Source organism: Thalassophryne amazonica, chromosome 2 (genome assembly GCF_902500255.1).
Source record: "Thalassophryne amazonica chromosome 2, fThaAma1.1, whole genome shotgun sequence".
Lineage (NCBI taxonomy): Eukaryota > Metazoa > Chordata > Actinopteri > Batrachoidiformes > Batrachoididae > Thalassophryne > Thalassophryne amazonica.
The window spans coordinates 63105329-63130124 of NC_047104.1; the positions used below are offsets into that span (position 1 = coordinate 63105329).

A 24796-nucleotide genomic window follows, 5' to 3' on the forward strand; every position below is an offset into this window, starting at 1 on the left:
ATGAAATTCAGCACTGACACTTGGTAATTTGAGGAAGTCAGTACCGTATTTCCATGATTAAAAGACCGGGCATTTATTTTTTTAAACCGTGCTCAGACACAAGACCTACATGAGGCAGGACATAATTCAAGGCCGTTGATTATTAACAAAATGCTACTTACACTGTAATATGGTGTTAAGTTTCACACATATCCCTGAGTGTGACGAATCCAACCACTTTAGATCAGAGCCCTCTGCGGGGCTATGAACCAGCACACCTGCTAAATTACAGAGACCGCAAAAGGCTATGCTTTGTCACTTTTCTACTTTCACTCCTTCCTCTTCCATCATATTTTAAAAGCTTCTGCAGTGCGCACATCGATTATATTTCAATCATGGATCAAATACATTTGGCAGAAGAGTCCGCAAATATGACCAACTTCACAACATGGAGTCAGAAAAATACACTCAAATGACCCGCAGTTCACGGAGGAAAATTACACATACAGTATCGTTTGTTTGGAGGTTGATGATTGTATAAAGACATGGACGGACAAATTAATCCAGCAAAAAAAACAAAACAAACACTGTTCCTGCAGCAAATTGCATTAAAATGTGATGGAGAACTTTAAAAGGGTCCCGCACACATCAACATCATTGCATGGCCATGGAGTTATGGAACTGGAGTAACATAAATCAGGCCTAAGGACTTTAACGTACCACTCCGCAGCGAACTTAGAAAAAAGAGTGACTCAACCAAATGTAATATTTTTACAGATTGGCTAGCTTAAAAATAATTCTTATTTCATGTGGTAAAACATACTAAAAATATACAGTTCTCACCCTTCTTATGAGTTTTTTGTTTTTGACAATTAACAAATGGATAAAATAAAACACTATAAAGAACGCATCTGATTGTTCAGAAATTTTATGACATATGCGTCTGGGGACCAAGCTCCTGTGTATATCTGGGGCTGTGGGGGATGGCTGCCTATCCAGTGTTTTACCTTTTTTTTTAACTATTTTTTTCCTATTCTTTCTACCCTCCTGCTCTTCCCACGAGGACATTGTGTGCTTTACACATACCCCATGGATATTTTTAACTTTCTAACACAACAGGGAGTCAGCTTTATTTTACTTATTCAAGAGAGGAACTGCTGGGTCTGAAAACAAAGGGACAAGCTGGGATACGACAACCCATCCCTGAGATTTGAGAAGGAGACCCAGGGGCTTCAAGGCTAGGGCTAAGCAAAAGGCTAGGCTAGCAGATAACCGGAGGCGCTACAAACCACCATTCCCCCCGTGATCATGGGAAAGGTGAACTCGCTGCCAAACAAGATGGACAAGCTGTTCGCACTGAAAAACCAGTGGATTTATGAGAGCTTGCTTATCCTTACGGAGACGTGGCTAATGGATGCTAACGTGGACCTGCTGGGATTCACTGCTCTGAGAGCCGACTGAGACACTAAAGCGTGCAGGAAAAGCAAAAGTGGGACTCATCATGTACATTAATAACCACTGGTGTAACCCAGGACATATCATCGTAAAGTCGGTCTTGTGCTACCACAAACTCGAGCTACTAGATGTTAGCCTGCGGGCATACTATCTACCTATCTACCGAGGGAGCTTAGTCACATCAATTCCGGTCAAGAAGACCAAAGCCAGCTGTCACTGTGAGAGCAGAGGCAGCTGAGAACAGAAGAAGTCTTTGCAGGAGGTAAGTTTTGAAAGTAGACTATTTATTTATCAGTCTAGCTGAGGACATGCTATAAATTCTAAATGGTTAACCGGTGCAGAGCTAAACACATTACCACATACGCACACGTCACACTTGTAGTTTTAATGCAGCGTCTCTAGCAGTGATTTATTTTTAGCTAATTTGTTTAGCGCCGATAATTATTAATAGAATATGCGACTTTTGAAAATAACTGTAAAAATTAGTTTTGACACTTATTGAAGGCAGGCATTTATTTTTTTCAGACAAAAGTTTTGACCCGGTCATTAAATGAGGCAGGTCCCAATTCAAGGTCAGGCATTTAATCAAGGAAATACGTAAGCCTAATTAGTGCTAGGGATTCACTGTACATCATTCGGCACCTCCTGACTGTAACTAATCTGTTGCATACATATAACAGATTCTGTCCATTTTATACATATAACAGATTTAGATTATAACGGACCCAATTCACTGGTCCACCTGAATCCATTATATGTGAGTTTTACTGTAACTAAAGTTTTTTTTTTTTGCACTGTGACAGTGTTCATATTAGATCAATTTTTCTTTTTGTTTTTGGCTTGTGTGAGACACTGTTGAGACACAATTGTGCTGTTTTCCTGGAGCGTGAAAATGTTAATTTTTATTTATTTATTTATTTTTTTGGTCACACGCATACAGAAAATGCCCAGATTTGAATCTGCTGTCTGGGATGTTAGAGAATAAACAGAGTGATGAATTCTGTCAGGTCTGCAACAACGTCACATGCTTTTATTTTGAAATCCAAGCGCTTATTGTGAATGTGCGTATTGGTCCAATCACCTTGCTGTTTTCACAACTCGAATCCTCATGAAAAAATACATAAATATGCCAAAGGATGAAAGTCAGCTCTTTCTGGATTTCAACTGATGCTCCAGATACACAAACACACAGAGGCCACTTGCCTTTTATTATATGGATAATACACAGATTAAATTCATTTTGCTTCTTGTTGCATGAAGTGGTAAATGTGACGTGTTTTCTGTGTGTACTAAAGAGGCATTTTTGGACATGTGTGACCGATACTCTGGAATTATACATAGTCAATGTATTGGTTGGATGGTGCTGCCATGCTAAGCTTCTGAAAGGTGAAAAACTGGCATACCGGTCTGACTAATACTGTGTTTAATGTGAACCTTGGTGTCTGAGCAAGGCTGCTGAATAAAACATTTACATTACTCATCACTCAGTTGTGTGACAGGATGATCATTTCACATGAATGCAGAGTAGCAGCGTCAATGATTAGGAGACATTTCAGAATTAGTTTATATTATATTACATGCAATCAAGGCTCAGAACTTACAATCAATGCCACAGCTTCCACCATGTAGATCCAACAAAGACAGAACACATCCTGGATAAACGTGCTACAAAACGTCAATTCCAGTTGTGGTTATCAAAAGAATAAATGACTCACAGAGATGTTCAATAAGCCCTTTAAAATCTATAAAAGTACTACTTTGTCTCTTTCTATCGCTCTGTAAATTTTTCCTCCGTCTCTGTTTTCATCATTTTGTCTTTTACTTTCTGCCTATTTGTCTCCATCATTCCCTGTTTCTGTTTGTCTCTGGTGTATTGACATGGTCAGAAATGCAAGATGAGCAATAACAGAGCTGGGCCTGGCACAGTTGCCATGGAGACAGCCTGGAGCGGGGAGACCAAGGTTGAAACCGGACAGCTAACATCTCTGCCATAAAGGAATTATCACCATAATTTTTTGTTTGCTTGTTTCATGACTACTGCTACTATTATTATTATTATTATTTATGGCGGTTGGAATAAGAAATGAAATGCACTTCATACAGTATTTCCATTTAACTAATGCTAGTATTTGGTGGAGAGTAGGGGGAAACACAAAATCGCATGGAAACAGGCAAAAAGGCAATAACTTTCTCATGTGGAATCTCACTGAACTGGTCCTCCTGACACGTGTGCACACAGCGGCCAACTGTCTGCTGAATACTGTCCGGAGTGGCAGCAAAAATACACCCACAGTCTGCACACAAAAAGCGCAGCATACATGCGAAAGTTGAGCGGCACTGGCGCGGTCACTGCGGGTGCAAGGATTTGCGTGTGAAAAAGACGCAGTATTCTCACAGATGTTCAGCACCACTGAAGTGGCTGAAATGGTGACATGTTTGTGCACACAGAGCTCAGGATGGCTGTGGACGATTACACTGTTATTACCGTATGTGAAAGAGGCTGTGAAAATACCCCCGGACATTAGGCAGGAAAACCACTGAAAATAATAACAAAATCATAAATAAACACTAGTTAAAAAAACAAGAAAAGTGTGAACAACCACTCACGAATGTGCAGAATGATGTCCAGTAGCTGCATCTCTCAACTTCCATTCCCTAACCCTTACAGGCAATGAAAAAAAACCCCCAATAAATCCAGCTTGTCTTGTCCACATTCTCCACACAATTGTAGCAACCCACTGTCCTGGTGGGCACAAGGGCCACCACTGGTGGGCAGCATTAAACATATTTCCACTGCAGTCTTCATAAAAATAAATAAATAAAAAGAGATAAGCACAAGCAAGTAATTGCAGTTCATGCAGTTCCTCTGTGGCCACACATATATGCATCCAGCATGCGTGCACAGCCGGACTGTGCATTCACAGCTGGGCCATGCATAAAACAGTTCTATTAGATAGCACGGCTCCTCCATGGCACAACAGGATGTGTCCAACATCTAATGCATGCGTACAGCCAGCCATGCATAAAACTGAGTTTCATTAGATGGCATGCCTTCTCCATGGCGGGACAGGACGCACGGGCATCGTGATCCCATGGTGCACTGCAGCACAATGTCCATTGTTTACTGGTTAGCTAAAATTGCAAATTTATCCAAAAATATTAGTCCTATCAATGTTCCATTTTTGGAGTGCTCATCCTTGACCCAAAATACATAAGCATACCCAATTCTCGGGTTGTCCATGATCAAAGCCATACACACAGGCACACAGAGATCACTTGGCTATTACATGGGTGCTGGTAAGAAATATTTTTTTAACTGAAACGGATTGTGACGAAGCGGTACAACACAAGCACCAAAGGCAAAAAGTCCTCTCAGGTGATCCAGGGGCATGCCCTCCAGAATTTGTTTTTTTTAATGGTGCATTTTGGTGCATTCTGGTAGATTCTTGACACATAATTCGTACTTTAAAAAAATCAGTGTTCTCAATTATATCTGACCAAGATATAACCCTAGAAAGTGACTTTTTTCTAGACAAAAAGTATATCTTTGACTACAAGAAAAGTTGTATACAGCGATACAAATTTTTGCATGGTACCACCATAACCCAATGTATCATACTATATATTAAGACATTAAAAAAAATCTGTTTAATTTTGTATGAGATAATAAAAGCTTCAGATCAATGATCATTCTCTACATCAAAATATGAGATCAAATAAAAATTAACTATGATTTGTACATATTTTCCTTTTTCTGCCGATGATGCATACTTTCTTTGAACAGTTTCCAACTTCAGTTAGCATTATTGCAGATGATTCCGTTCCTTTGTCAATTTAAATTTAAAATATATAAGGAAAATGGATACTACATGAAATTTCTGAGATTATCTGACTTAGGTTCACTCTGATATCAGTCAAGATGTACTCACAGTTTCCAGAGTTCTTCTATAAAATCATATTTTAATCAGTAATAGTAAACTGAATCAAATATGAATCTGATTTTTATTACAACTTTTATTTTAGCTTATAACCTCACCTTATGCAGTGACTGGAAGGATGTTAATATCAAAATTCAATCTAAATGTATGTATATAGGACTCATTATTATTATTATTATTATTATTTTTTTCTTCAAAACAAATCACAAGCTTCTGGGTATCGCTTTTTTTTTTTTTTTTTTTTTTTTTTTTTTTTACATGGGGCTGTGCTGATTTTTCCCCTCTTGGTTTGGACTTCAGAGACATGATTTGCCATTAATTTCAACAGGCATATTTTTAATCTTTTTCAATATTTAACAACATTTGACTGGAATTTTAACAGTTGTTGTCATTTGAATGTGTTTCAGTGACTTTGTTTCCAGTGACTGGACTGAAAGGTGCTGGTGGCTACTGTATATTATTGAGGAATAAAGGGAGAATAAATATAAGTATAAATCTGATGGAGTATATAATCAGAGGAGTAAAATGATCAGAATACCACACTGACCACCCACCAGCACTGACTAGAGATGGGTACTGATAAGATTTTATCGATATCGATGCCATTATCAATTCCGCTTATCGATCCCATTCTTTATCGCTTCCATTATCAATACCTCTTGTGAATTTTCTGTGTACTAAAAGTAGGCTTTAAGAGGTTTCTATGTCAACAACATTTTATTGAGTTTTAAAGTAAATAAGTATGAAATTGGCCAGAGGATTCTAAATCTCTGAACAGAATAGAAATAAAATCTGTAGTTTTTGTCAAAAGCATGTCCTTTCAAATACTGACACAAGTGTAACTCCATAGCCCTGAGCTGTGAGCTCTTGTAGTCGGATGCGATTGGTGAAATTGCGATGGTCTGCGATCGCCCACTGAAAATGCATAGCGCATTTTGAAGAGCAAAATACGACAACAGTGACCCCGGACTGTTGAACAACTGAAGTCGTACATCAAGCAAGAATGGGAAAGATTCCACCTACAAAGCTTCAATAATTAGTGTCCTCAGTTCCTAAATGCTTACTGAGTGTTGTTAGAAGGAAAGGTGATGTAACACAATGGTAAACATACCACTGTCCCAGCTTTTTTGAAACATGTTGCAGGCATCCATTGCAAAATGAGCAAATATTTGCACAAAAACAATAAAATTTATCAGTTTGAACATTAAATATCTTGTCTTTGTGGTCTATTCAATTGAATATAGGATAAAAAGGATTTGCAAATCATTGTATTCTGTTTTTATTTACATTTTACACAACATCCCAACTTCATTGGAATTGGTGTTGTGTGTGTGTATATATATATATATATATATATATATATATATATATATATATATATATACATACCCAGGCCAGCTCAGGGCCCAAGGCAATTGATTGGTTTGCTTGCCTTGTTGCAACAGGCCTTCGTCCAGCCTGCTCATGTACATGCACAAGGTGTGGGTGCAGACTGGCTACAGAACCGGGTGGCTGAATGCTGCTGGACTCATTTCGCTGCTTCCAGAAGGGTTGTTCTTCTCTGATCATATAAAAGGAAAAGTGTGGTTCAAGCCCTCACAAGTTGTCCACATGTTGCACACGTTCTGAGTTGGAGAGACTATGTGGTGAGGGGTACAAAGTGTCCACCTGAAGATTCGGCGAGGGAGTTCGTGGAAAATTTTTGGTCTGTTCCAAAATCAAGCGACACGCTGGGTGCCGCCCTGCAACTGAGGCGAGGTGACAGTGAACGGCTAGGAACCTCACACCAAACTGCGCAAATTTACTTGCGGATGCCATTTGCAGGCTGTTGGAGCCCAGTGAGATACTAGCCTAAAAGATATCCTAAGAGATATTCAATGTGCACAACTATTTAGTAAACACGGTGGTCCTTGATTCTGGAAATATTTTATGATTAATACATTAACAATGAATTCATTTTTAAATTTAAGACAAGAGAAAATGCGAGGCTTGTTCAAGCCTCATCTATACAGCCTGTTTTGCATGTTTCACGTTGTCCTAGCTAGGCTCAGGAGGTGCAAATAGGTTAAACCAGGTGTTGTTGTGTGGGCCGCTGAAGAGGAGGTACTGCTGGCCCACCACCACCAGATGGCGCCCTGCTTGAAGTGCGGGCTTCAAGCACAAGAGGGCGTCATAGCAACCGGGAGTGACAGCTGTCACTCGTCATCAGCACCAGCTGTCACTCATCACACATCACCATCACAATAAAGGCCGGACTGCAACTCCACCTCCTCGCCGAGAAATCAGCTACCAATCGAGGTAATCTTCTCTGCTGTGATTATTGTTGACTAAAAATATTGTTCTGTGTGCAGCCGTGTTCCTGCGGGCTCTGTCGGAGGCTGGATTGGCGGACAGTGAGAGGGCGACATTCTTCGCCTCTCACTCCATCCAAATTGTTTCTGGAGGTGGAGGTTCTCCCTCCCGGAGGAACTAATCAAGGGGCGATTACTGGGTGTGTCTTCACACACCCACCATTAACTGTTTCTGTTTCTGCCAGCAGTACCTGGTCTGACTGCTGGAGACGGTGGCCACCTGGGACTCGGGACTTGGCGGCTCCGGTGTTCTTCAGATCCGCTGGCAGTGGAGGCCGTGTGGGATCTGGCTCTTCTCTGGACAGACGTCTTCTATCCTCGAGCCTGCCCACACGTCACCTTGTATACGATTGACTGTACTCCTCTACTGTCATTGTCTGTATTCCGTTGTGCAATTCACAACATTAAATTGTTACTTTTTGGCTCATCCATTGTCCATTCATTAACGCCCCCTGTTGTGGGTCCATGTCACTACACCCTCCCAACAGGTGTAAACTAATCTTAATAAAACTGTTCATAGCTTTCTTCAACAGACCATGAGCACAGTCACAGTCACAGATTTATAGATGCTGTAAGTGAAAAGACGTGCCCTGTGGTTTAAACCCTGTTTACAATCACTATTAATTAAGCTTATGGAGAAGCAATGCACATACAACGCAAAACAGAAAACTTGTGTAGCCAATGAAGGACTGGGTGAATGTGTATGTACTACGCAGCGTAAAAATATGCATTTACTGATCACTGCTCTGAAGTAAAATGGTCATAATTATATCATTCAATGACATGCCAACCATCATGGCACACGTCACCTGCATATTGTGACGAGAGACATTATATGGCGGCAATGGCAGCACATATTTGCAGGTAACACACCTGCAACGACTATTAGTTTGACGACATATTTTGGACACTGTACGAGGGGAAAAAATTACCTGAACAAAAATCTGATATTTTCCAATAAAGATTTTTGAGAAAAAAATAAGAATTTCTCTGAGAGTCTTTTATTCTCTTCACAGGAAAACATCACTTCACTTTGCACGTTAAAATTGCAAAAGCTTTGAACATACCTGCATACTGATGATATTACAGAAATACTTAAATCTGTTACCTTAATGAGTAGATGCTTTGTGTGTACAGAGACATTAATACACAATACACAAAATTGAAATATATTGTACTATATAGTTGAGAGCCAGAGACGTGTAAAAACCTTCAGTCATTTTCCTCTGAACATACTGTGAGATGTTGAACTGCTGAACTACTAAGTGACGTGACATCTAGATCAGCACCTCTGAGAGAGCTTACAATGCAGCACTGGGGAGCTCTTTTCTACAATGCGCAGCACAAAGTTCTGTTCACACAGTTTATTTTCCTTGAGCATGGCAGTAAATTAAAAGCAGCAAAACTCAGCGTCACTTGCAGACAATAATAAAGGATAAGTAATAACTGCCCACACCTCACAGATGTTTTGCATTACCTGTTACTCTTTAACCACTTATTTGACAATCACAGTCACAACCTGGTAATCTCTCCTACTGTTAACACAACCAGAAGAATCCCATTCTTCAATATTCATTCATTTTCAGCCTTCTGACTTGAAGTGCACCTGGTGGTTTTATGTTCAGTCTATAGCTGCACCAATCAATGAGGACAAAAGAAAGATATGTCCTTCTACAGCTTTCCATCAGACCAAATAAGACGGGGGAAACGATTAAAAGTCATTCTCTGTTTATTTTTTCTTAAATACCATCAATAGGTTAAACTGCAAAGGGAGCAAAATTTCCTCTTTTTACTCGACAGGGGAGCATATATTGTGTGTGTGTGTGTGTGTGTGTGTGTGTGTGTGTGTGTGTGTGTGTGTGTGTGTGTGTGTGTGTGTGTGTGTGTGTGTGTGTGTGTGTGTGTGTGTGCGCCTGCTCCTGTATTCACAAAAGGAAGTACGCACTAATCACGTCACTGTTCCTTTGACAAATTAACATCTTCTTCATATGTGATCATTTGTTCTTTCTCTGCAATATTGGTTAAAGTTAATGAGTTAATGTGGGGTTAGAATTAATGTAATGTCAGACATTCTCTTTTAATCTGTGATGCTTATTCATAGGCAGTTGCTCATTAAGGAGCAGTGCACTGTGCCGCTGGTATTCTGGTGCAATGCATTTTAAATTGAGTATGCTGTATTTAGCCACTGGCAATTCTAGTCTATATTTCACTAAACTCTGGAGTTTTTGATCAAGGGTCTTTTTTTATTATTATTATTAATATAAGAATAAGAAGAACTTCATTAATCCCAAAGGAAATTGTCAATCCTGAAGGAAATATGTGTGCTTATCAATTCGGATAGGAGCTCCATGTCTTAATTTTGGCTCCAAATGATTTGTGTGACTTGCCTCATGCATTTCTTTATACCCCCATCACACATAGCTGGAATCACGCAGAGTGCCACCGGAGTTATGAATTGGCACACATCCGAAAGGTGTCGGATTTCAGTTCCAAAACCTTCTGACAGCCATCTGCGGAAGTCCACACAGTTGGTCAAAATCGGCCAGCTGCCCCGAGTGTAACTCACAAGCTCATAATTCTCCATGCGCCGTCGAGATGGGACACCTATTCGACAGCAATCTATATGTAATCTGGTGACCTTCTGACCACAATTTCCATATTCCGATGGCGGCATAAACAGGATCTGAAACAATCTGATTGCGGTTGATTGAGCTCTGAGATTGATCGATCACAGCAAAGCCTGCTGACATCCTGTGCCACGTTTGACCACCTCTACTGGACCCCGGCCAGGGAGGGCAAAGGAAATATTGTTATGTAATAACATGTATGTGGCAATGTGCGTGCATCAGAGGCACAGTGCAGCAACGCAACACAGCTGAACAGGAGGTCATCGCTGTAACGCACGTGTTATTACGCGTATACCTCCTAAGTCTGTAGCAGGCATGATGTGGAAATGTTTGCCCAGCCACATGATGACATAAATAAACATGTAACTTACCTCCGGTACCCCGCGTTCCACAGCGCAGCGCAGACAGCTAGTCAAGTCCTTTCCACCCGTTGCACTGCATACTGGCTACGTCGATCATATAACTAATACACAATCCACCTCTGGTATAAATAAATCCCATGTGAAGCGCCGTCCCACAACGATAATCCAACTACAGTTGTGTCATGATGCGTATCAAGTAAAATGACAAAAAAGAGTTTAAAAAAGAGAAAAGAGAAAGTCCACTGGCTGCATCTGAATGTTGCGCACATGTGGGAAGTTGGCACACTGCCAGCACAGTCCAGCGGCAGTTATGGAGTCCAGCTGGACGAATAAAATCTAGCAATGCAAGTATACACTGATTAAACACCTAATGGGATTTTTCACCGGACTGTACAACAGTAGGTGATCACTGACAGCTGTCAGTGCACTAGGATGCACATCAGCTCCAGTGCTCACGTGCATGCGGAGTTGCTGGTACAGCATTTATCGACACATATACACACAGCTGAGCCAACATTTCGGCCACACACTCGCACACTGCTTTGATCACCTGCTCTACACGCGTACATGCGCACACTCCATCATGTGAGACACACACTGATGAGAGGTCAGTTTAGCACTGGGAATGTGAGGACGAGCGGAGATTTTATTGCGTAGGTGAGTGAGTGGGTGAGTGACAGCTCCAATGTTGGTGTTGTCTGACAGCAGTCTGTGTCATCTGACTGTTTGTCAGAAATATGTTTGGGCTACATCCTGTAGGTGTGCACGAGGCAGTCCGGATGTGTTCAGACCACGGCTGGCCACGCCTCTTTTTCTGCCTTCTGCGTCGGATAATGGCAATATTTGCCGTGTTGTAATGGCTCCTCCACATTCTTGCTATGTGTGACAGGGGCCTTAGTCTAACAACTATTCAACATATTTACAAAATTTAAAGAACAGCAGAATTTGCATTTCTGCTTTGAATTCTGGGACTGAGCCTATTTCTGTGTGAAACAAATGGACACTGCATCTCTACTGCCCTCGAAAATAGCAATGTTACCACTCAAGGTACCATGACTCCACCAGGTATGCTGGTTGCATTAGTGCTGCTTTAACCCACAGGTAGCTTCTTGTTAAAACTTCACAATCATAAAACTATTATTAAGTGTAATCATTTATAAAGCAAGTAAAGTAAACTGAGTCAAGCACAGTATGAATGCTTTATATGAATTTTTCCGTAGGTCATCAATTTGGATGTTAACTTAAGAATGTAATGAGGAAAATGTCAATCATTGTCCACACAAAAGAAGCAATGGTAGTCTTCATGGAATTATCAATAAGCAACCTCATTCTCACTTCTAATTAAACCATCATTGCTGTGGTCAGGGTTTAATGACAAAGATACTGAGGTTAATTACGAGTTAATTCTAGTCTTAAATTAAAATTACAGTGAGCAACTCAGAAACCTTAAGATCATTCTGGGTGCTGATCTCCAATTTTGAAAGCTGTATCAGTAACATAAGCAGCACAACTATTTATCATTCAGAGAACAAAGTTTGAGGATTTATAGCTCAGGATGACTGACAAACTGATTCACTCTTTCATCTGAAGCAGACAGGTCTGCTCTAATGCTCCCTTTGTTGCACTACAGAAGCAAATAGTAACAAGCTTGCAGCATGTTCAGAAGGCAGCAGAGGTCTTCAATTCACACGTGAAAGCAACAAATATTTCCACAGCTTCAATTACTTCATTGACCCCTCATATACTGAAAAAGTAATTTAAAAACTCCACAGACTGGGTTTCAAACATGTAATAGTTGGAATTCCTATTATGTCATTGACCTTCTCACTGAATAGATCTACTTCAACTGTGGGAAAATTTAAGTATTTTGCTCCTGCTCTCTGGAAACAAGTAGTGTAGATGTTAGCACACCTACAGACCCTGTGCTGACTCTAGCTTTAAAACGTGAAATTGAAAAAGCGTGTGATCCTACTTCCTTTACTTATAATGTTTCACCAAAACAACACCAAATAAACATCTGAAGCATTTTGAAGCATCTGTTCTGAATCAGTTGGTGAGATCTTGAAGCCCCATTCAGCACAGCTTATGATGTCTTACCTCCAGAACAATATTCAAAACAAGTTTTGAAATGCTCTGGAGCAGTGCACTAAGATAGCATCATTTATGGAATGAACAAAAAGTTTTGACACCACCCCACCAAGCATCCCCCTTTTGATATGGACTCCAGAACAGTGTTAAAAATAGGTTTTGAAATCTCTGGTGCAGTGTTTTGAGTTAATGTCACTAATTTACGAAGCTGGCTAAAAGTCCTGGCACTATCCCCAGCCACACATTCTATCTATTGCTTATTAGCTAGATGGAGCACCAGCACAGTGACAAGTTCAGCACGTCCAGAGTTCAGGAGGCAGACAAACTACATAGAGCTGCACCACAGCTGTTCCTAATTTTTGAAAATTTATCCAGCATTAACTTATTGTTCATAACTTTTTAACTGGCAGCCATGACAGCAGGCACCTCCACAAATCAGAGACTACATAGGCAAATCAAAGTTGCTTTTACAATCAATCAGGAATATAAAACTTCAAAAGATGTCACAGGATTTGTACCTATTATATGTTCTTTTAGTTTCTTGAGTTACAAGGTGATGGTATTTACTGTTTTTGAGATATTGCCACTAACACAACTTTTTGGGAAGGAGGGAGGGATGGCCTGAATGACTGACTGAATGACTGACTCACTCACTCAGTTGCATTTTGGCTGCCCAAGCACTACAATGTTACTAGCACAGGGAACAAACTCTCGAATGAGCTAAGATTAACCCCAGCAGGAACTACTACAATTCATTCATTCATTTCCGGTTTATCTGAGTTTGAATCGTGGTGGCAGTAGACCAAACAGCTCATCCCACACTTCCCGACCCTCGGCCAAGTCCTGTAACTTTTCCCATAGGATTCCAAGGCATTCCTAAGCAGTGATGCCGGTAACACGTTACTTAGTAACGCGTTACTCTAATCTGACCACTTTTTTTAGTAACAAGTAATCTAACGCGTTAATCTTTCCAAATCAGTAATCAGATTAAAGTTACTTCTCCATGTCACTGTGCGTTACTATTATTTTTCATTGTGGGTCGATGGCAGCATTAAACTTGGTCCGTGGGCAGGAGGTCGGGGTTCGACTGAACGGCCCACTTTCAGCGAGCTGTGAGCTTTTCATCCACGGTTTTTTGCAGCTGCTCGACTCGTCCTCACCTCTTAAAGCGCGGTGATCAGCAAACCTGCACTGAGCTTTACAAAGACATTTTTATACTGTTTTTCTCCTTTATTTAGAATTCTGATCTGAGCCGCTCCGTATCGTCTCGTTAAAAACAGCTGATCCTCCGCGACGCGTCAACAACTAACACTATTTTCCACTCAAATGCACCTAAACTCTCTTTCTGGGGAGCGCATGATGTGAAAACGCAATAAAACTTTCTTACCTGTAAATCTGGTCCTGTTTTCTGCATAAATAAATGTTATCCATTCTTTGTGCTCAAACGCCAAAGCAGGGGCGAATCCAGATGGAATGGGGGCGTGGGGCAGGGATGTGCCCCCCTCTCCCACAACACCCCGAGATTAAAGGTGCAGTTTTGAAGCCGTTTTTTACTACAACTACTAATATTGCTTAAAATAATAATAATTTTGACAAGTAAAATGTTTAGAGAGAATTTAAATGTTAGAAAAATGTTAGAATTTAATAGTTACATTTATAAACAATGTAGGTTTGAAATTGCAAGCTTTACTGTTACAGTGCTGTCAACAGTTAAATATGAGGTCAAGAAAGAGGTCTTTATTTTACTTTTTATAAAACAAGTATTTATTTTCATTGAAGTCAAGAAAGGGTGACTATAAAGTGAGTTTTGGCAAAACAGGTATCATTGTCATGTTGACGTGGGTTGTTGTCGGCAGCTGGGGAAAGTAACTAAAAAAGTAACTAGTAATCTAACTTAGTTACTTTTACAATTGAGTAATCAGTAAAGTAACTAAGTTACTTTTTCAAGGAGTAATCAGTAATCAATAATTGGATTACTTTTTCAAAAGGCAGCTGGGAAATATAAACCTTACAGCTTGTCCCATCCCTGGATTGCCACTTTATCGTGATGGAGGGGTTTATGTGCTCCAGTGATCCTGGGAACTGCGTTATTTGGAGTATTTGCTCTTGATGGGGCCACCCTTGGCAAATTGGTCCCAGGTGAGGAGACAGACAAAAGGGTGATCCAAGAGACAGTCAACCCACCTCAGAGAAGTGGGGTGAGCCAGACAGAAGACAATCTTGCTTGAATCCTATTTTCGCCATACAGATTCAGAAAACCACAATCCGGCTCCAGCTGGACTGCCAACCCCAGTCTGAATGGGGTCTAACACCTACAGGCTTTAAAGTTTACAATTCACTTAACCTGCATGTCTTTGGATGTGGGAGGAACCTGGAACACCCAGAGGAAACCCACACAAACATGGGGAGAACATGTTTGAAAGCTGTATCAGTAAGATAAGCAGCACAACTATTTATCATTCAGATAACATAAATTTTGAGGATTTATAGCTCAGGATGACTGACAAACTGATTCACTCTTTCATCTGAAGAAGATACGTCTGCTCTAATGCTCCCTTTGTTGCACTACAGAAGCAAATAGTAACAAGCTTGCAGCATGTTCAGAATGAAACACAGAAAAACCACAGGTGGGAATTGATCCCATGACCTTCTCGCTGTGAGGCAGCAGTGCTAACCACTAAACCACTGTGCTGCCCTATGTCCAATATAATAATGTACTATTCTGGACAGTGCTATAGATATCTTATTTTAGTTTTGATATTGTGTGGTGGTGTTTGTTGAGTTTTTTCATGTATAACATGAGCACTGTTAAAACCTGCTGTGAGCAGGATGTGTTTTGGTTTGTTTCTGTGGTGTACACGTTGTAAATTAGGAGTTTGCATGTGGGTCTCAGTAGCTGAGGATGTGGGCTGTAGGCAATGGTTCTTCAGTACCTATTATTTGCTGCAACATGTATTTTAATATAACACGCACTGAGTCTACTTATTGGGCTATACAGTATATGAATAAAATTGCCTTGTCTCAAGTAAGATGTGCTTGACTAGTAACAGCAGCAAATCACTTTGAAAGTCAAGTACACAGTGTAAAGAGTGCACTTTTCTGAAGCACTAAAAGCATGAGATTCAGGCACCACTCAGAGGTCCCATGAGCTATCTTTTCATCAACAATGACCCAACATCTTGAAGTTACCCATGAGTAAAATAAGGAAGTAAGTAACTTCTTGTGGCTTATCTCTGCCTGGGGTCACTACAGTGGATCAGACATGAATCAGCATGTTGATTTGTCAAACGTTTTATGTCCTTAGTGACACAACCTCAGATGTTATGTGGATAGGACACAGGTGGTCTCAAAGCAGGCACCTTCTGTTTTGGAAGCTCATGCACTCACCATACATGAGTGTGCGTAAATATTAGCTAGAATTATATCATATCATTTATGATTCAAGTTGAACTTGACTTAATATCAGTTTTGCTGAAAAGTGGTTATAATACTGAGTAAAAAAGTTTTAGTTCTTTTGTCCATCATTCACTGCCATCTGTTCTGGAAGTCAAGTCTGAGGTGAGCAATCTATTTTTCTGAATCACTCAAAAAATTTGATTCAGACTAACCTGTGATGCTGATTTTGGCAGACCACTTGGAGGTGCCATCCAGCACAGCCTGCTTGGCTGTCTTCAGATGACTGGCAAAGTCCTCTCTGGAGATATGGAACATCGCTTGGATCACCTCAAACACTTCAGGACAGTTCTTCTCCCTTATTTTCATGCGCTCCTTCATAGCCATGATGATGTTGTGGGTCTTATCCTCTGCTCCATGTTTGGAGCTCTTCTCCACTGCCCCTAAAACAAAACAAAAAAACTGAGTTGCTTAGGCTCAGTATTTACCTGGGATGTTTTGAATGTAATGACAATGAAATAAAGTAAATGTTTCAAGCGTGTTGAGAGGATAAAAAATCATAAAAATCATAAATTCAGTACATATTGGTTTTGTCTGTGTTGTCACTCATGCTATTTGTTACTCCAAGCCACTAACTGTACTTTCTATCTGATTATACTATTTTATCCTCTATATGAGCTTGATTACAGATTTAAATGTGATAAAAAAAAAATCCAGTTTCAGTTAGAAAATGTTGCTATTGTGGTACAAAAACAAATTCAGCCACAGTATAGCTAACACTGATCAACACAACTCTTCTTGCATGGAGTTTTTCAATGGATTTTGGGTAATTTGGGGGTGCTGAAGCCGAAACTGGTGTTAGTTTTTGCCAGTCATGTTTTTGAGATATGAAAACATATTTTTTGTATCAAGCATTGAAGCAAAAGCTGCACACCTCTTCAATGCAATAAACAATAATACGGTGCTTGTTCACATTTCTCAGACCTGGTTTAAAAACTATGCTTTTGAAGCTGCTTTTGTATATGAATAGTGGCAACAAACAAGTGAGTGAATGAGCAACTTTTGTGTAATCCATCAATAGGGAAAATGTAGAATGCAAAAACAAAAACAAACATGATGTGCTAGAGGAAATCTGAGCTCAGATTCGGTTTCTGCACCACAAAATTAACCTAAATCAGCTCTCAAAGTCCATGCAAGAAATTTTTGTTGTTGTTGTTGACGAGTGTAATCCATACAGAGGCTATGATAACTACCACAAATATTGACATGAATCTGACATGTGACACTGTGTTTATTCGTCTATGCCAGTGGTGTCCAAAGTATGCCAGAAACGGCCAAGAGCGTGCAGGTTTTCTTTGCAGCCACTGACTCCAGCAGGGGATTTTACTGATTAACATCACTTTGAGCAGATGGGATGAGTTCCTCAACACCAAGCAGTAGCTTGGTATTGTTAGCGCCACAGTTATCTGTTCATTAGTGCTAACAGAGCTAAATACAAATTAAACAATATTAAAATTTCACAAAAAAAATCCTCACACAGACGTCTTACATTGTCCGTTACTACAATTAACTGCACAGCAAGCCATATTTTCTCAGATATTTGTAAAAAAAGAAATGCTCAGAAAGAGCAAATAGTCATGTTCACAGCAGGTAGCAGCCACCTGCTACCTACCTCTGGTAGCAGATTGTTGACTTGACCCTTTGGCACACTAGCTGTCAATCAAAGCAACTTCTATCCTAATTACTCATATCATTATAGCGTAAACTATCTTAAATTTATGAGTTATATAAAAATTTACTCCACATACTGTACATATAAAGACCAAAACCTGGACATTTTAACATGGGCATCTATGGGGAATGAGTCTCTATTGAAGCCAGCCTTACCTGGCCATTCAAAAAACTGCAAGACTTGGAACTTCCAAGTTGGCTTTGTTTTTCAGCAACAGAGGTTGCAGCTTGCGTACATCCCCACAGCAATTACGATTACTCATGTGAGTGCATTTGTGATTGTGAGGAAGCACACAAACTGTGAAACAAGCTGTAAAACGATTCCAACCTGAACCCCAGTTTTAAGCATGTGCATGTATAAATAACTCTACTTCCTTACTTTGTAAACAGTCTGCATTGAGCAGATCCTGGCACTTCTCATGACATTTGACGCCACACTCCGAGCAGCGCATCCCCTGACGGGCGATGCCCCAGAGCAGCCCTTCACACTCATGACAATAGGTAGGTGCAGTAGCCGTCCACACCTCAAAATTATGGGGTGTTGTGGATGAAATAGGGTAGATCAAGGCCTGCAGAGTCTTCTTAAAAACATGTAGTTTCTGGGGAAAAAAGAGAAAGCAAAAAGTGTAAGAAATAAGAAAGCCTAAAGAGAATTGTGGAAAATGGAAGCAGAAGGAGTGAAGCTGGTAAACTCCTGCACAGCACAATGAAGTACAAAATAAGAAATAACGGTTTATTCAAAATTCATTTTCAGAAATGTTTAGTACGAGGTCTGTTAGAAAAGTATCCGACCTTTTTATTTTTTTCAAAAACCTGATGGATTTGAATCACGTGTGCTTGCATGAGCCAACCTTGAACCTTCTTGCGCATGCGTGAATTTTTTCACGCCTGTCGATTGCATCATTTGCTTGTAAGCAGCCTTTGTGTGAGGATGGGTGTTGTCGCTCGTCGTTTTTTCTTTGCAAGGAAATGGCGTAACGACTGGAGCAGCGCGACTGCATCAAATTTTGCCAGAAACTGGGCGACAGCCAGGTGGAAACCATTCGGATTATTCAGACGGCTTTTGGTGATGATCCTCTGGGCATCACACAGATTAAGGAGCAGTACAACCGGTTTAAAGACGTCCGCACAGTGGTGGAGAGCGAGCCACGCTCCGGTCGGCCATCAACATGCTGAAACGACCAGATCATTTCCAAAGTGAACGCTGTGGTGATGCGGGACTGTTGTGTGATTGTCCGAGAAATTGCGGAAGAGGTGGACATCAGCACTTTTTCGGCACATTCCACTGACAGAAGATTTGGCCATGAAAAGAGTTGCAGCGAAATTCATAGGCACAAAGCTGAAGGCGCAGCAAAAGCGCCTTCGTGTTGAAGCCTCACAGGACATGTGACATGCCCACCTCATCCACAATTTCTCGGATAGTCACACGACTGAAAAGCCACCGAAAGCCGTCTGAATCTTCCAAATGGTGGAACAGCTGGGCATGTTACAACATCTCCTGTAAGAGTTCAACACGAAGGCGCTTTTGCTCTGCCGTCAGCTTTGTGCCGATGAATTTCGCTGCCACTCTTTTCATGGCAAAATCTTCTGTCACAGTGGAATGTGCCGAAAAAGTGCTGATGTCCACCTCTCCGCAATTTTCGGATAGTCACACGATGGTCCCACATCACCACAGTGTTCACTTTGGAAATGATCTGGTCATTTCTGCATGTTGATGGCCAACCAGAGCGCGGCGCGCTCTCCACCATTGTGCGGACATCTTTAAACCGGTTCTACCGCTCCTTAATCTGTGTGATGCCCAGAGGATCATCACCGAAAGCCGTCTGAATATTCAGAATGGTTTCCACCTGGCTGTCGCCCAGTTTCTGGCAAAATTTGATGCAGTCACGCTGCTCCAGTCGTTCCGCCATTTCCTTGCAAAGAAAAAACAACGAGAGACTACAGCCATCCTCACACAAAGGCTGCTTACAAGCAAATGACGCAATCGACAGGCGTGAAAAAATTCACGCATGCGCACGAAGGTTCAAGGCTGGCTCATGCAAGCACACGTGATTCAAATCCATCAGGTTTTTGAAAAAATAAAAAGGTCTGATACTTTTCTAACAGACCTCGTATATGCACATTTTAGGGCTCTATATCATTTCTCAAAACTCTATACAATCTGTATCATTGGGTGTCTGATACTCGAAATATATCACTATATTGATACATTCATGTGCTTAATACTGCTGATATTTTTATTTAAATGCATGCAGAATTTGTAGTGTATGATGTTGGTGTGTAACTCAACTTTTTAATAATGTAGTTATACTGCTTGATGTGTGTTGTATTAGTATTTTCTTTTGCACATTTTCACCTTTTCGGTGCCTTTACCCTATACCAAATTGACATCACAACCTACAGTGCATCCAGAAAGTACTGACAGCGCTTCACTTTTTCCATATTTTGTTATGTAACAACCTTATTCCAAAATGAAGGAAATTCATTTTTCCCTCAAAATTCTACACACAATAACCCATAATGACAATGTGAAAGTTTAGTTGTTTAGTTTTTTTGTACAGGTTTTTTTTTTTTTTTTTTTTAGATTTTTGCAAATTTACTTAAAAAAACAAAACAAACAAAAAAAAAATCACATGTAAGTATTCACAGCCATTGCCATGAAACTCAAAATTGAGCTCAGGTGCATCCTTAAATTTAGTTGATTGGACATGATCTGGAAACGCACACGTGTCTACATATAAAGTCCCACAGTTGATGGTGCATGTCAGAGCACAAACCAAGCATGAAGTCAAAGGAATTGTCTGTATACTTCTGAGATGGGATTGTCTTGAGGCGCAAACCTGGGGAAGGGTACAGAAACATTTCTGCTGCTTTGAAGGCATCAATGAGCACAGTGGCCTCCATCATCTGTAAATGAAAGAAGTTCAGATCCACAAGGACACTTCCTAGAGATGGTCAACCGTCTAAATTGAGCAATCTGCGGAGAAGGGCCTTAGGTCACCCTGTCAGAGCTCCAGCATTGCTCTGTGGAGAGAGGAGAACCTTCTAGAAGGACAACCATCGCTGCAGAAATCCAACAGTCAGGCCTGTATGGTGGAGTGACCAGACAGAAGACACTCTTGAGTTAAAGGCACATGACAGCCCACCTGGAGTTTGCCAAAAGGCACCTGAAGGACTCTGAGACCATGAGAAACAAAATTCTCTGGTCTGCTGAGACAAAGATTGAGCTCTTTGGCATGAATGCCAGGCGTTATGTTTAGAGGAAACCAGGCACCATCGCTACAGTGAAACATGGTGGTGGCAGCATCATGCTATGGAGATGTGTTTCAGTGTTAGGAACTGGGAGACTAGTCAGGATTGAGGGAAAGATGAATGCAGCAATTTACAGAGACATCCTGGATGAAAACCTGCTCCAGAGCGGTATCAATCAATCAATTTTCAATCAATTTTTTTATATAGCGCCAAATCACAACAAACAGTTGCCCCAAGGCGCTTTATATTGTAAGGCAAGGCCATACAATAATTATGTAAAACCCCAACGGTCAAAACGACCCCCTGTGAGCAAGCACTTGGCTACAGTGGGAAGGAAAAACTCCCTTTTAACAGGAAGAAACCTCCAGCAGAACCAGGCTCAGGGAGGGGCAGTCTTCTGCTGGGACTGGTTGGGGCTGAGGGAGAGAACCAGGAAAAAGACATGCTGTGGAGGGGAGCAGAGATCGATCACTAATGATTAAATGCAGAGTGGTGCATACAGAGCAAAAAGAGAAAGAAACAGTGCATCATGGGAACCCCCCAGCAGTCTACGTCTATAGCAGCATAACTAAGGGATGGTTCAGGGTCACCTGATCCAGCCCTAACTATAAGCTTTAGCAAAAAGGAAAGTTTTAAGCCTAATCTTAAAAGTAGAGAGGGTGTCTGTCTCCCTGATCTGAATTGGGAGCTGGTTCCACAGGAGAGGAGCCTGAAAGCTGAAGGCTCTGCCTCCCATTCTACTCTTACAAACCCTAGGAACTACAAGTAAGCCTGCAGTCTGAGAGCGAAGCGCTCTATTGGGGTGATATGGTACTACGAGGTCCCTAAGATAAGATGGGACCTGATTATTCAAAACCTTATAAGTAAGAAGAAGAATTTTAAATTCTATTCTAGAATTCGTCTTTGGGATGGTTATGAGTAATTTTTTCTCTAATAGTTAAAATTTTGTTAGCAAAGAAAGTCATGAAGTCATTACTAGTTAAAGTTAATGGAATACTCAGCTCAATAGAGCTCTGACTCTTTGTCAGCCTGGCTACAGTGCTGAAAAGAAACCTGGGGTTGTTCTTATTTTCTTCAATTAGTGATGAGTAGAAAGATGTCCTAACTTTACGGAGGGCTTTTTTATAGAGCAACAGACTCTTTTTCCAGGCTAAGTGAAGATCTTCTAAATTAGTGAGACGCCATTTCCTCTCCAACGTACGGGTTATCTGCTTTAAGCTACGAGCTTGTGAGTTATACCACGGAGTCAGGCACTTCTGATTTAAAGCTCTCTTTTTTAGAGGAGCTACAGCATCCAAAGTTGTCTTCAATGAGGATGTAAAACTATTGACGAGATACTCTATCTCACTTACAGAGTTTAGGTAGCTACTCTGCACTGTGTTGGTATATGGCATTAGAGAACATAAAGAAGGAATCATATCCTTAAACCTAGTTACAGCGCTTTCTGAAAGACTTCTAGTGTAATGAAACTTATTCCCCACTGCTGGGTAGACCATCAGAGTAAATGTAAATGTTAAGAAATGATCAGACAGAAGGGAGTTTTCAGGGAATACTGTTAAGTCTTCTATTTCCATACCATAAGTCAGAACAAGATCTAAGATATGATTAAAGTGGTGGGTGGACTCATTTACTTTTTGAGCAAAGCCAATAGAGTCTAATAATAGATTAAATGCAGTGTTGAGGCTGTCATTCTCAGCATCTGTGTGGATGCTAAAATCGCCCACTATAATGATCTTATCTGAGCTAAGCACTAAGTCAGACAAAAGGTCTGAAAATTCACAGAGAAACTCACAGTAACGACCAGGTGGACGATAGATAATAACAAATAAAACTGGTTTTTGGGACTTCCAATTTGGATGGACAAGACTAAGAGTCAAGCTTTCAAATGAATTAAAGCTCTGTCTGGGTTTTTGATTAATTAATAAGCTGGAATGGAAGATTGCTGCTAATCCTCCGCCCCGGCCCGTGCTACGAGCATTCTGACAGTTAGTGTGACTCGGGGGTGTTGACTCATTTAAACTAACATATTCATCCTGCTGTAACCAGGTTTCTGTAAGGCAGAATAAATCAATATGTTGATCAATTATTATATCATTTACCAACAGGGACTTAGAAGAGAGAGACCTAATGTTTAATAGACCACATTTAACTGTTTTAGTCTGTGGTGCAGTTGAAGGTGCTATATTATTTTTTCTCTTTGAATTTTTATGCTTAAATAGATTTTTGCTGGTTATTTGTAGTCTGGGAGCAGGCACCGTCTCTACGGGGATGGGGTAATGAGGGGATGGCAGGGGGAGAGAAGCTGCAGAGAGGTGTGTAAGACTACAACTCTGCTTCCTGGTCCCAACCCTGGATAGTCACGGTTTGGAGGATTTAAGAAAATTGGCCAGATTTCTAGAAATGAGAGCTGCTCCATCCAAAGTGGGATGGATGCCGTCTCTCCTAACAAGACCAGGTTTTCCCCAGAAGCTTTGCCAATTATCTATGAAGCCCACCTCATTTTTTGGACACCACTCAGACAGCCAGCAATTCAAGGAGAACATGCGGCTAAACATGTCACTCCCGGTCTGATTGGGGAGGGGCCCAGAGAAAACTACAGAGTCCGACATTGTTTTTGCAAAGTTACACACCGATTTAATGTTAATTTTAGTGACCTCCGATTGGCGTAACCGGGTGTCATTACTGCCGACGTGAATTACAATCTTACCAAATTTACGCTTAGCCTTAGCCAGCAGTTTCAAATTTCCTTCAATGTCGCCTGCTCTGGCCCCCGGAAGACAATTGACTATGGTTGCTGGTGTCGCTAACTTCACATTTCGCAAAACAGAGTCGCCAATAACCAGAGTTTGATCCTCGGCGGGTGTGTCGTCGAGTGGGGAAAAACGGTTAGAGATGTGAACGGGTTGGCGGTGTACACGGGGCTTCTGTTTAGGGCTACGCTTCCTCCTCACAGTCACCCAGTCAGCCTGCTTTCCCAGCTGCTTGGGATCTGCCAGGGGGTAACTAACGGCGGCTAAGCTACCTTGGTCCGCACCGACTACAGGGGCCTGGCTAGCTGTAGAATTTTCCACGGTGCGGAGCCGAGTCTCCAATTCGCCCAGCCTGGCCTCCAAAGCTACGAATAAGCTACACTTATTACAAGTACCGTTACTGCTAAAGGAGGCCGAGGAATAACTAAACATTTCACACCCAGAGCAGAAAAGTGCGGGAGAGACAGGAGAAGCCGCCATGCTAAATCGGCTAAGAGCTAGTAGCTACGCTAAGCTAGCGGATTCCTAAAAACACGCAAAGTGAATAATGTGTAAATAATTTAGAGGTGATTCAGCAGAAGGAGTGCTTTAGTTAAGGCACGTAAAGATTACACTGGGAAACAAATCGTAATCTAGATAACTAGATCAATCTAACTGCGCAGATTAAACAGCTAACAGATACAGAAAAACACCGCTGTGCTCCAGAACAGGAAGTGATACAATACCGCAGTGAGAGCCAACCACCAGACACCTCAGACTGGGGTGACGGTTTTCAGCAGGCTAATGACCCTAAGTACACAGCCAAGATATCAAAGAAGTGGCTTCAGGGCAACTCTGTGAATGTCCTTGAGTGGCCAAGCCAGAGCCCAG

General features: G+C 41.1%; 1 protein-coding gene across 1 annotated transcript in view; it reads right to left on the reverse strand.

Moving 5' to 3' along the window:
- Positions 1-24796, reverse strand: part of LOC117524952 (protein unc-13 homolog C-like) — a 495429-nt gene that overhangs the window by 358461 nt on the left and 112172 nt on the right. Inside the window, 2 exon segments of the mRNA XM_034186767.1 lie at positions 16409-16636; positions 18304-18523. Of these exon segments, the coding sequence (XP_034042658.1) occupies positions 16409-16636; positions 18304-18523 (448 nt within the window).